Consider the following 13,450-nt stretch of genomic DNA (forward strand, 5'->3'; position numbering starts at 1 on the left):
TCTAGCCCCATGTCAGATTTCAAAATTGAATATAAAAAAATATGTTTGCTCTTTTGAGAAATGGATTTCAGTGCAGAATTCTGCTGGAGTAGCGCAATTAACTGATGACAGGATCCCTTTAACTAGTCGAGTGGGCTCAGTCCAATACTCATGATAAAGGAGCTAAATAACCAGAATTATGCCTGTCAAAGCATTCAGTGTAGAACATGAAATTGTTTGCAGAGATACGCAAATATTTGGTTTAAAGCATTTTTCTAAATTTTTGAAATACTGAATACTTAAAAATGCAACCAACTTTTCTCTTTAGTGTTGCATTTTCCTAATGGCACATTTAGAAGTACTCCATCTGCAGCTTGCAGGAGTCTTACTGAGGCCACGTCCAACCTTCAGCTATTGGGGGGTACTCAAAAGCCGCATGAGCACAAGAAAGCCTTTCTCTCAGAGCTATTGTTTTTAAATAGCTGAATGTTAAAGGGAGTAAACCCCCTCACCAACTTCAAGGGCACCTATGAAAGGAAAATTCCTTCCCCCCATTGGAGGTGCAGTGAAGCAATTTTTCTGTGACAAGTACCCTTTAATGTTAGGTTGCAGACTACTCTTCTGGACAATTTTTATTTTTGTTGTCTTCATATTAGTTTAAATAAGCTGCTAATATCATGAAAACAAAAAGAAAATATCAATTGAAAAAGTGTTCAGAAGAGTTCTCTAAGCAATAGCCCCAATTCTAAGCACTTGCCTGTATAAATATGCCCATATGAATACAAAACATTGTGTAGATCACTGATTGGTTGCTATGGGTTACTGCCCAGGTGCAAATTTGCCCAGTGTTTATAAATAACCCCCCACTGAGTTCACCTATATGTAGGCTAGTGGGGCACTGTATGTCAATCTGCTTGCTTAGGGCACGCAATATTGCTGGATAAAGAATAGTTAGAACTTTCAGACCATCTGGATACGTATGTTATCTTTGTATTAGCTGATATTTCCACATTAATCCCTTTTTGTTTTAAGCCCTTTTACATAACAGCAGTGAAATAAGCTTGCAAAAGGCTTGTTCATTGCAAGAGTTTTGAACATTAATATTCTTGATAATATAGAACAAGGATTATTATGAAACCACTTAACATCCCCATAAGCATATAAATATAAAGTACATATAATTTATTTTATGAGGTATCTAGAAATAAAGAAATGATATTCTATGTATTTTCATATAAAACTAGAAATGATTTTCATCTGATTCAATAAAAAATACAATTTGCTGAATTGTGCATTAAAATTAGAAGCCGTATGCAAAAGAGAATTCGGCACAATTGAATGCAGTTATATGTAAAATAGATTTTTCCCATTCTTCCTATAAAATTTCAAGGTCCCCCCCCTTTTTTTTGTTTACTAACAAGACATGGAATTATTGCTAGTCAGTAGCTTTTACAAGAACAAGGTCTGATTAAAATGTGCAGCTGTCCCTGCTAAAACGGCATTCCCAGGGGATTTCAGGATTTCATCTCACGAATGTGGACATCCTCACTTTCAAATCCAGGGTTGTCCATGTGTGGAAGGACTTCAGTAGATGTAGCAGAGGCCTCACTGTGTACAAGCTCGGTGTCCTCATCTGTGAAGGGAACCATTTTTATTTAATTACTACAACAGGAGTCAAAAAACAAGTACAGAACATACATATACTTTCAAATAGAAGGTGCAGCTTTGCACATTCCACTTTCATAGCTGGGAAGGATTTATGGTAGAGCTGTGAAGGCACTGAACATTTTAAGCCATATTGGTTTCTGACATTTGCATTCCTCATAGAGTTCAGGATAATGGCAAACTGGCGATTTCTAGAATTTTTTTTCCTGAACATTTTCTCGCCTTCATGGCAGGTGGACATCGCTAGAAATCACCCACAATTCAAAGAAGAAGGGAATCGTCTATTGAGACACATATCCCTCAATAAAGCAGCACAGATGCATGATGATGAAGCACAATCCCAATCTAGAGTATCTGCCCCATAATGACAAACCCTCAATGCACATGCTACGCTTGACCTAAGTGGAGTGTTTGGCTTATATTTCTGTACATAATATCTGGTTCTCTAACAAAATATTACAGCAAAAGAAAAGCAAAACACCCACAAATGTGCTGTCCGTCATCCACTTGTTCATCTCCCCCTTGAACAGATTCGTAGCCAGAAGAAGCTGTTTCACTGCGATTCTCCACTTCTGTTATTTGCACTGTGCTTCTCTGCAATTCACTGGAAACAGAAGGTATTGCTACGCTTGTGGTTTCCTCTTCGTCTTCCTTTAAGAAAATAAATAGGTTAGCCAGTTCAATAATGACTTATTAATAGCAATTAACTTCCTACTGTAAATGTTTGGCATTAGGTCAGTGGGGAGCTATGTGCAAACATATTGTAAGATATGTTTGGCTTTGCAGGGTAAGGTGCTTGACTGGGTGCATGATATCAAAGTGTTTTCTTGATCTGTAAACACAAACTGTGCTGAGCTGTGTAAACAATGTAAAAGAACTACATTATATTGCTCTATCTGCATCACATCCAAAAACTCAATTGAGCCAGGCACATGATTTTTAAGTGCCATGTTGGCCCGTGTTCATGATTTGCATTCTGGGATTTATAATTTAGTTCCACCATATGTCTATTAAAAACATTTAAGCATTAAATAAACCCAATATGGGGTCATGAAGCTTTGGATAGCATCAAGTCAATGTACTGTTTTTGTATTACAGAGAAAAAGGAAATAATATTTAAAAATTATTGCTTAAAATGGACTTTATAAGAGATGACCTCCCGGTAATATCGGGCTTCCTGGAAACTGGGTTTCTGGATAATATTTGTATTGTATGAGAGCAGTTTTCAGCTAACAGGAGCACCAACGTAAGCGGTCATAATCACTAGAGGGGTGCCTAACATTTTGGTAATTACAGCTTTCAGCAAAGAGTAAGTTTGCGTGCCCTTGTAGGCTTCTTTTAATTATTGGCCTTGGCTGGAATCGGGTAATAAATTTACCATATATGTTGACCACTAGATGGTGATGTTGCACAAATGTAAGTATGGTTCAGGCAAGGTGAGCCTGCAAACTGTACCTTTAAAATGATTTTTAAGCAAATATAAACGTGGATTAAAACTTTTTTGACAGCATGCTACTATGAAATGATAGATGAGAAACCGATCAAAATATTTAACATTCCTTTTTTTTTTACCGTTCATGTAGAATTTTGTTATTTACATGGAACTGCATTTATATTTACATGTTGTCATCTTGTTTTATTGTAAAATCCAACGAAAATAGACTACATATTTATAAACATTATAGTTTTCCTTTACAATCTAAAAGTCATGTGCATTCAAAAGACAACTCATCCTGTTAAAGGCAGTTCCTACTAGTTTTTTTTGAGCCATAGAAAATACATTATCTAGTTAATTGCTGTACTTTATACTTAGTTGCCACCTCTTTGTTCAAAATAAGAGTAGTGAATTGGACTTGTGAGGATTATACTTTTTGCCTATTGTTTTGCTTAGGTAGAATCTTTAGATTTTTTTTGGGAGCCATAGGAAATACAGTATCTAGTTAAATGCTGTAGTTTATTTTTAGTACCACCTATTTGTTCAAAATGAGAGTAGTGAATTAAGCTTGTGATGATTAAACTTTTTTTCGATTGTTTTGCTTAGGTAGAATCTATAGTTTATTATTTTTTTATATAAAAACAGGGCAAACAGGGAAATTGACTCTACTCCATGTTGTGACTTCCTGGTTCTTGCAAGGCGGTTAATCAGATTAACACAAAAATGGATAAAACCCCATTGCATAAAGCTGGCGATACACGTACTCAAGTATAGGGCCCCCAGGAGATCCTGCCCAACCGATATGTGGCTGAACATTAGAGGGCCGATTCACAAAGGGTCGAATATCGATATTCGACTGGGAATTAAAATCCTTCGACTTCGACTATTGAAGTCGAAGGATTTTAGCGCAAATAGTGTGATCGAACGATCGAAGGATTATTCCTTCGATCGAAAGATAAAATCCTTCGAATTGAACGATTCGAAGGATTTTAATCCAACGATCGAAGGAATATCCTTCGATCAAAAAAACTTAGGAAAGCCTATGGGGACCTTTCCCATACGCTAACATAGAGTTCGGTAGCTTTTAGATGGCGAATTAGGGGGTCGAAGTTTTTTCTTAAAGAGACAGTACTTCGACTATCGAATGGTCAAATAGTCGAACGATTTTTACTTCGAATAGTTCGATTCGAAGTCGTAGTCGTAGTCGAAGGTCGTAGTAGCCCATTCGGTGGTCTAAGTAGCCCAAAAACACTTCGAAATTCGAAGTTTTTTTACTTCGAATCCTTCACTCGAAGTTCGTGAATCGGCCCCTAAGTCAAATATGTTGCTTATTCCCCACTATTCTGTTATTTTTCATATTTATAAAAGGATTTCTAACTGCAATTTAAACTTGTAAGTAAAAACACACTTTCCCTTATAGAGACTTTAAATAAGAAAACAAATCCAAACTATATAAAAAAGTCAATTAACAAATTTAAATTTTTCATACACATAAGTCTTGGCATAAGTATGTCTTGGCAGCACAGTGAGTCTATATCCATGCCAAAGCACACAAGCCTGGTGCCACAGCTTGAATTTAAAAAGCACTAGAAACAAGAATATACTGCTGAACCTGTTAGGTGTTTTAAGATCATAGTGACATTATATAAGCAACTAAAATATGCTTCTCATTTGGACTAATTAATATGTAATATGTATGTAATTAATATATAATATGTAAAATAACATAACAAATATCATTATCTACGTTCAGCTAAACTATACATGTAACTCTTTCCCATAGAGTGTGCTGAGATGTTTTTATCTACATGGTGTGCCAGCTATGCCTTCAATGAATGTAAATCAGTAGAAAGACTTTTTAGATTGGAATCAAACTGTTGTAAAAGAAGTGGTACCTCCAGAATATACCCAAAAATGGGTTGTGCTACTGCGGTAGCGGATTATTCTGTAGTGGAACTCTTGGGCCACTCCAACAGCACCCTTAACCCCTCTCCTACTTGAGCTAAGCATATAATAGGGCCATGGGTAGGTTGGACACTCTGGGTATCTTAGGGCCAGCAGTAACTAAGCATGCATGAGACATTTTGGGAGCTGAAGTTCAGATTACTAGCTGGGAACTTTATAAATCGTACTTATTTGTTGAATATTATTGTACTGTGCTATGTATCATGCAGGTTCTAGTTAATAAATGTTGACTGTGTAAAACAAGGTTTTACAATAATTCTTTGAGACAGTAAATCTCAGAGGCTTGAACAAAGAAGCAGAAACAGGTTCTCTCAGGCAAATATGTGTCTACCAGAACAGCGCATGTATATGTGAGACGAGGAACTTGTTGCTCAGTTCCAGATGGGCAGACTACTGAAAATAGCATGGCGAGAAACAGTTAATACATGTTATCTTATTGCGCGTATTTCCTTCCATAAACCCGCACGTGGCTTTGGAAATGATGCATAGCTCTAACCACATATAATTCGTGTATCTTATGAAGGAGAAGTTAAGGATTTTCAGTATACCACACCTATCAAAACTAAAAGTTCCAGTCCAGTTAGAACATCAGTTGGTGGATGCTGGCATTTTTGGTTGTACTTGTACAAAAGCTGAAATGCTCAAGATTGGGTCTCCCGGTTCTAGAGCTAAGATCTCCAGCACCAAGTCCAGAGGTGTCACTCTAAAGCCGCTGCTGCTGAAATGAAAAGGGTAATTGAGGAGGCAGAGTACTTACTGCAATTCCAAGTGATTTTAGAATGTCACATTTGCACATTGGACATGTTCGGTGTTCAAGCAGCCAGGGATCAATGCAATTCTTATGGAAGAAATGACTAAAAAGGAATATAAAAAAACAGAAAAATTATATATCTGAGCTGTGTGTTGCATTCTGCAAAATTTTGTGGGCCTTAAATGTTCTCCAGCTCATTACCTTGTCAGCACCAGAACCCAACAACTGTCAGAGGATGCTGGAGAGGAGCTAAATATAGAGCTTTCAGTACTCCATTTGTATAACTATCAGAATGGCGTTCTTTTCTAGAGTTCTAATGAGCCATTAGAGAAGTAGTAGCCAGACCTTCCTACTGTATAATGCAGGGACACCTCTACTCAAAATCTCGAGGGAAGAGCCAGTCAAAACAATGTACTTCCATGGTCTCCCTTGGTACAGACTGACGCAAGCACTTTAGGGATCAGTAGTCGCTTTTACTGTACCACAGTTCACAGACTACTATGAAAACAGTAGTGCAATATGGAAAAATGCTAATTCTAGATATACAGTACAGGTATGGGACCTGCTATCTAGAATGCTTGGGACCTGGGGTTTTCTGGATAATGGATCTTTCCGTAATTTGGATCTTCATATATTAAATCTACTAGAAAATCATGTAAACATGAAATAAACCCAACAGACTGGTTCTGCTTCCAATAAGGATTAATGCTATGGACACACGGGCTGTTTTCAGTCTGCGTATTTGGCTAATCTCAGCCTGTGAGTGACCGCACACAGGCTGATCGGATTCAAATCAATGAAGATGGGGCACTGAGCAGATCTGCTTCTTTCTGCAAAATTACTCAGGTTGAAAACAGCCGCTGATTAGCCTCTGAAAACAGTCTGTGAGTCCATAGCTAATTATATCTTAGTTTGGATCAAGTACAAGGTACTGTTTTATTGTTACAGAGAAAAAGGAAATAATATTTAAATATTTGTATTATTTGATTATAATGCAGTCTATGGGAGACGGCCATTCCATAATTCAGAGCTTTCTAGATAATGGGTTTCTGGATAACGGATCCCATACCTGTACTGTATTTATATACTGTATCAAGATGCTAAATTTATCTCCTTCCTGAGTACACTGCTACTGCAAAATTAGTCTCCATTTTACTCTATATTCCACTGTGCTTCTTCTTATCTTTTTAATAAGACATTCTGGTTTCATACTTTTTTTAAATTATGTTTTGCTGTGTTTTTTTCACTACAGTTGATTAATTTTTGATTACCTTTGGTGTTTGCTGCACCTCCTACCAAGGGAACTGGCCAATTAAGCCTTGGTGCAATTACACTAGAACTAGTAAATCAATATTACACAAGATCACACATAACTGCAAAAATATTTAAAAAAAATAATTGCAAACTTGTATATTATATAAACATTTGTTAATTAACTCTCTTTTCTACATGTACCTTGTGTAAAAACTGCAATTTCTTTTATAATGCAAAAACTCGTTTTTAGGGGAAGGGCCACTTTAAAACTGTATTGTTCTGCTGCTACTGCCCACAGGTAATAAAATCCTACATGTTGTGGCTTTCTGTGACAATGCTAGCTCTTAATTAGTTATTAATGTGTAAATATATGTGAAAGAACATGTTCCAATGCGTAAAAATAATTGCAAATACTTACTTGCAGGTTAAAATGCGCACAACATCACTTGGCTTGTATGGCTCGATACACACTGCGCAGCTATCACCACCAGGACCAAGAACCTGAGGATAATACAAAGAATGTGAACAAACAAAACAAAACCTGGATATTTTCTTATTAAATTGCTTTCTTTTTCTGAAGACATTTAGGCAAAACTAGGGCTAGAATAGCTAACAGCGAATCCATTTTTAGGTCTGCATTGTGCAAGTGGCAAGATTATCCACCTGTATAATTCTGTACAGTATATATACAGTATTAGGAACTACTAGAAAATTTGCATGTACAGGGGTATATGCACATATCAGCCAAAACATAAATCTGTGTTAAGGTGGCCATACACACTACAATTACATTCCTTCCTGGAAAATATCTTTCGAAGAAAAATCGTTCATAGGAATGGGTGAATTTGACACGTTTCATTTCGCCAAAAATGTTGCGACGCCCATTAAAGTCTATGGGCATCAAACAAATTTGTCGCGTGGCGAAATTTTTTATTTTGACGCACAACGCCATACAAGTCTATGTGCGTCATTTTTTCGTCGAAACAAGGGGAAAAATTTGCCCATCCCTAATCCTTCATTTAAACACACACGTGTAGAGCTGAATCTTCAGATGTACAGGTATAAACAACAGAATTCTGCTTGATTCAGAATTTTAACACTAATCAGCACTAACACAGCGGCCAATGACGGGTGCCTTCAAAAGCAACCAATCAAAGTTACCCCCCTGGGCCAATAGACGAGCTGACTGATATCCAAGTCTTCGCACCGAATATCGTACGAAAATTATGTGAATATGGGTGTGTGCATGGCCACCTTTAGGCTGTTTTTTTCTCCAGTGGGTAGTTTGGGCAATTTAACCCCTTGTGTGTCTATAGTACACTAAATGGCTCTTTTATCAATGCTATCACTTCTGCTACTTTATAACAATGCAGTACAATTTAGCCAAACTGAAACTGGCCTGATGGAACTGCCCATAGTGTGTGTGCTATGACAACAGAGCTGTTAGATTGTAAGCTTGTGGCAGTGAATGACGCAGTACTGATTAAACTGGGGTTCAGCATGTTCTCCACTTTAACTTGATTTAGTTGGCACTTGTGTGCAGGATATTATGAAAGCGAAGAACAATTAGCTCCTGCGTGGATACAGCTGTATAATCACTAGAGGGAACCTGCTGAGGTCATACAGGAGGAGAACTAGTAAAACAGCTATTTATCCAGCAATGATTCAACACTCTCTGTTCCCTCTAGAAATACCTTGTTATTGTTTACAAGTTACACTTATTAGAACAGCCAGCAAGTGCCATTCAATCCAATGGTCTTGAAAAATAGGATTGCAGAAAGTAATCTGTGGGATCAAACTGGGCTCCACTGGAAAGAAACAAAAAGGTGGAACAAAGCTCTCTTTTCACTGCCTCCCTATTAATTGCCATACTGAATAATTTAGAGACGGAAGCAAAGAACTATAGTTGAAGCCACCCTACAGCATTCTAGCTGTGTTATTTGTGTGAGTTCATTTTTCAAATTCCATTATTTCTTTTTACTTTTACAACTTGCTTATAATAAAAGCTGTTCCTGGAGGGCCAATCAAAGGATTTTTTCACAGGTGACAAAAATGCAGAAGGTCTGGAGTACATTCATTCAAATGAGCTAGGTGGAACATTATCAATGTTTTCACTCATCTCTCATCAGCAGTTTGTAATGTATATTGTTCTTATTTTTGGTTATTTGTTGAGCTCCACCATATTCTGTATGAGAATAAATAAAGGAAATGACAGGGATGCTATTTATTGCCCTTGTTTTGTCACGGCAGAAGATACCCTGCCGTAGACAGTCTTTACTAAAACTCTAAAATTGCGTAATCATTCAAAAATTATTATAAAGGCTTTTCTGAGCAATTACACAATCTGAGTGTTGTAGCAGAGACAATTCTCTATACTGCCAGAACAAGGCATTTTTATTTTTATTATTTTATTTTTGTAGCTGCGACATTGCCCTTAGGTAGACCACAGGGTGCATGATAGAAACAAAACAATTACAAACTGTGGGATGAGCATCAATGGGATGTAAAGATTTAATCAGCTCCATGTGCCTGCACCAGGGCCGATGCACTAGCTCCATGTGCAGATACAGAACACCTCTGATCCAAGTATAAGGCCTTATTCTGGCCTGCTTTATCCGCATGCCATAAATTCTCAGTGTGGTTAGTGTGGCTATAGCCATAGGCTTATGAGGCATGAGGTGTTTTGGTGTTACTACTGTTGCAAGCTTTTCGTAGGCAGAAGATGAGATGATAAAAGGCCAGTATTGTCATTATGAGTATGACTACAGTGGAAAATTATATGCAACACTTTCCAGTCTTTTGACGAAAAGTTGTGGCAACAAAGAAATCTGTTTTAACTCTAAATGCTATAGTACTATTATGTAATTCTTGGCAGGCCTGGATAGGGTAGGGTTTCTATTTGTATTTGTGTAATGACTATAAACTGTCCATGTTGTAAGATATAGAGCATTCTTTTTATTCCAGTGTTGATGCATACGTCTGTGTTATATAGTTAAAAAAATAAAATTCCCTTTCCATATACGCAGGCCAAGAAAACAGCCCTGTGTGGAACTAGCCTAAGCCTCAACAGATGCATACTGAAGCCCTTTCTAAATTACAAAAGCTGCTCCTACATAAGTAACTTTGTAATCATTACTAGATAAGTGTGTGTTTTTTATATAATTACTGAAAACATTTAGCTTTCAACATATATTTGCTAAGTCACCTACCTAAAAGATACAACAGAGGGAAAACTATTCTGTAAGTATAATAGAAGCAGAGGACAATTAAAATGTTCTTTAACAAGGCCCTCCACCTTAGTAATCCAGCTATTAAGTTTATCCTTAGTTAAGGATGTGTTTTGTCTAAATGACTAAATTGCTAGTGACATCACCAAGTCCTGAGCGCGTGATGGAAAGCAATCTTCTTTGCCATATAAACGAGGGATATCCACCCTGCAGTAGTTAAGGGCTCAATGGTGAAGTGCACTATGCAAAGTGAAAGTTTGGGCAGCCATTTTTATTCCACAATGTTTTCATTGCCATTTTTATTCCACAATATAATTGCAGTTGAAAGGTGGCAATGCATCTGACGCAATTGCAGCCTGTGTGTAAAAATATGCAGATGCATGTGCGATTCAACACAAATCGGATCCAGTTACACTGAAATTCTTCTGGCCTTCGGCTTTACAATGATGCCTTACAGTTGGTCTCTTTTGGTGGGTGACTAAGCATTCCTAAATCGTCATTATTCTCCAACTATGAACTCACATCCAGTTTTATAGATTGGCTCCAGTTGTGGAAATGTAAGCATGCATCAGGCCTAAGCCGAGTGTTTGATGGGTTGCTAATTAAGTAGCACGATCAACCCATGATAGAATCAGTTATGTGCCTTGTTTTAGTTACCATTTTCCTAGTCTAGGAAGACGTTTCCCCTCATGGAGAACCACCCTTTAATAGCATGGGACACTTTTTTTTCCCTGATCCATAGTTTAATAGCCCCAGTCATGGCCTGATTGAATTGTTATTTTTACAAGAAGCCTGCTAATTATAGCTCGAACCTTACTAAATGCATTTGAATGGTATATGAGCATCTAACATATATACAGCCTCCAGGGAATGGATACTCAGTTGCCCTCAACCCAGATCATTACAATAAAGCTAAAGCATCTTTACAAACAGCAGTTAAACCACATTCTGATTAACCACAGGCCAGTGATGTCAATAAGCTCAGCAGTGTTTCATGGTTCAGAGATATGACAGTTTCTCAGGTAACCTTCAGTCTTCTATCATAAGCGTGTGAGCAAACAAATGTCAAGCCTATTCACTAAGATCTACCAATAGCTTCTTATTTGAACAAAAAGAGAAAGAGAGAGATTGCCAGTGCATGGTTCTTATTTGAGCCTGAACAATTGGTTTGATTTCCATTTAAAGGTTACATGCAACTGCACTAGATAAGAAAAATATAAAATTAGTGGGAAACAATTAGAATTAAAAAAGGATATTTGTGTGACGTTACCTTATCTCCTTGCTTGATGGTTCGAAGCTGAAGTTTACTGAAAGCCTTCTTTGCTTCTGCTTTTAACCTTTTCTGCAAAATGAAAAACGGCACATTGTCAGTTCTCTGTTTAGTAGAACATTAACCCAGTGTTTTTTTTTTTTATTAATAATACATCCCCCTTCAGTTCTTGCTCTACCCACTGTGGAAATCACAGTACAGGTGTACATAATACAGATGGAGTGGTATTCCATTGCATTCAGTCTTGTAGTTGAATTATTAGTGCTCATTTCTCTCATTGGTCTGTCACCACTCGTAATGCTATGACACAGACAGGCTGAATGTAAAATCTCAAGGAAAAATAATTAATTTCCACCTAAAGCTGGCCACGTACTTCTATGGGTGCACAGGGTGAATTGATCTGTAAATGTGATAATCTGGTGCATTTAAAGGTAATCTAAACCCTATTGTGCTGTGCAGATCTGGTGTGGACCCTGAAATATTAGAAAAAGGGGGTCCCTTTAGATCTGGTGATGCGGATGGGGGGGCTGTACAGGGCTCCCAATGTCTCCAAAATGTACTACTCCTTTAAGCAATATAATAAATGACAGAAGGGCTTAATCGCTAGCAGAACAATAAATCTGCAGTGAACACAGATCTGTAGAACCAGCTGGTGCCAGTCACTTTACAGGAGAATTTGTGCAAATCAATAGCATGCGGCACTACCTACACAAAGCAAGCATGGTAGCAGTCCGTGGCTAGAGCAAGGTTAAACAGTAATTGTAGGCAAGGGCTGTCTCCAGCTTGCACTTAAAATATTACTAAAGGGATATTGGCAAAAAGTAAACAGAAAGGCTTCCACATCTGAGGCAGCCTGTGTATCGTGCTACAGAGAAAAATCACACCTTTCAGCTTTATTATACCTTAAATAAAATGTAATTATCAGGCCATACCGTACCATTTGCCGAATAAAAGCCTTGTTGCTATCTCCCCCCCCCCCCAAAAATGTATACACACACATACACATATATAGTGACTGGGATGATCATTTGCCTGTTTAATAGGTAACTGACAGCTGACTTTCTCACTTTCATCTTGTCTACCAAATGTTCTAATTCATTCATTATTAGTTCTAACATTTTTTGTGTAATATAGACATCAAGCTTTTATGACAACATGCAATTGTTCTTTCTTTTCATTTTGTGAAGGCAGAAGACACCCTTAGCTCCATAGCCACATTCCCTATTTCCCAACATGCAACTATTCACCAGTTTGTTTACCTGAATGCAGAGCAGCACAGCAAGAGTGGGGATTGCCATGACACAACACTTAAGTTCCACTCGTAAATGTCTACGGATCACTGAGCATTTGCACTGTGCCAAGAACACAGATCAGCCTTTAGAGCACAAAACACTTGCTAATCAAAAGAGGGGTGGGACATTAGTTCCCCTTTAATTATTTGCTCTTTTATTTTGGATTAATCAAATGACCTTTGAGGTGGGATAGTTAATATTGATTATAATCTACCATTCAAACTTACTGTCTGGTTACTAAGGTTAGTGGCACCATGACAACCAGATACAAAACTGGGGGTTTTCAGAAAAAAAGTTCAAACTGTCTAAGTATATCACTTTTTTTCAGCATTCTCAGGAGACATATCATTTTGAGATCAGTGTTCCCTCTTAGCTGGCCATACACAGGCGTATCCTGATTTGTGCTACAATCCGTGCTACTCTAATCAGACCTTTCTGGGAAAGACTGTATCCACTGAATCATTTAGACAGGGCTTTAAACTTTTTGAAATTGGCCTTAGGTGTGCATCCACAATCTCCCCTAGTTCAGTTAGGGCTTCTTGCCTAATGTGACTGCCATTTGGTGCCTTTTCCCACTGCAAACATGGACTTCAGTGTAATGTTATTAAATAA

At 37.6% G+C, this 13,450-nt stretch overlaps 1 protein-coding gene across 2 annotated transcripts in view; it reads right to left on the minus strand.

Moving 5' to 3' along the window:
• Nucleotides 1-432: 432 nt before the first annotated feature.
• rnf128.S (ring finger protein 128 S homeolog) overlaps nt 433-13,450 on the minus strand; it is an 88,197-nt gene continuing 75,179 nt past the window's right edge. For both annotated transcript variants that reach the window (XM_018233025.2, XM_018233026.2), the window contains exons 3-7: nt 11,547-11,618; nt 7,468-7,550; nt 5,802-5,898; nt 2,130-2,295; nt 433-1,612 (exon numbers count right to left, since the gene is read on the minus strand). In XM_018233025.2, coding sequence (XP_018088514.1) covers nt 1,494-1,612; nt 2,130-2,295; nt 5,802-5,898; nt 7,468-7,550; nt 11,547-11,618 — 537 coding nt within the window. In that variant the 3' untranslated portion in view covers nt 433-1,493. The remainder of the gene's footprint in view (nt 1,613-2,129; nt 2,296-5,801; nt 5,899-7,467; nt 7,551-11,546; nt 11,619-13,450) is intronic.

The sequence above is a fragment of the Xenopus laevis genome, chromosome 8S (assembly GCF_017654675.1).
Source record: "Xenopus laevis strain J_2021 chromosome 8S, Xenopus_laevis_v10.1, whole genome shotgun sequence".
NCBI classification, from domain to species: Eukaryota; Metazoa; Chordata; class Amphibia; order Anura; family Pipidae; genus Xenopus; species Xenopus laevis.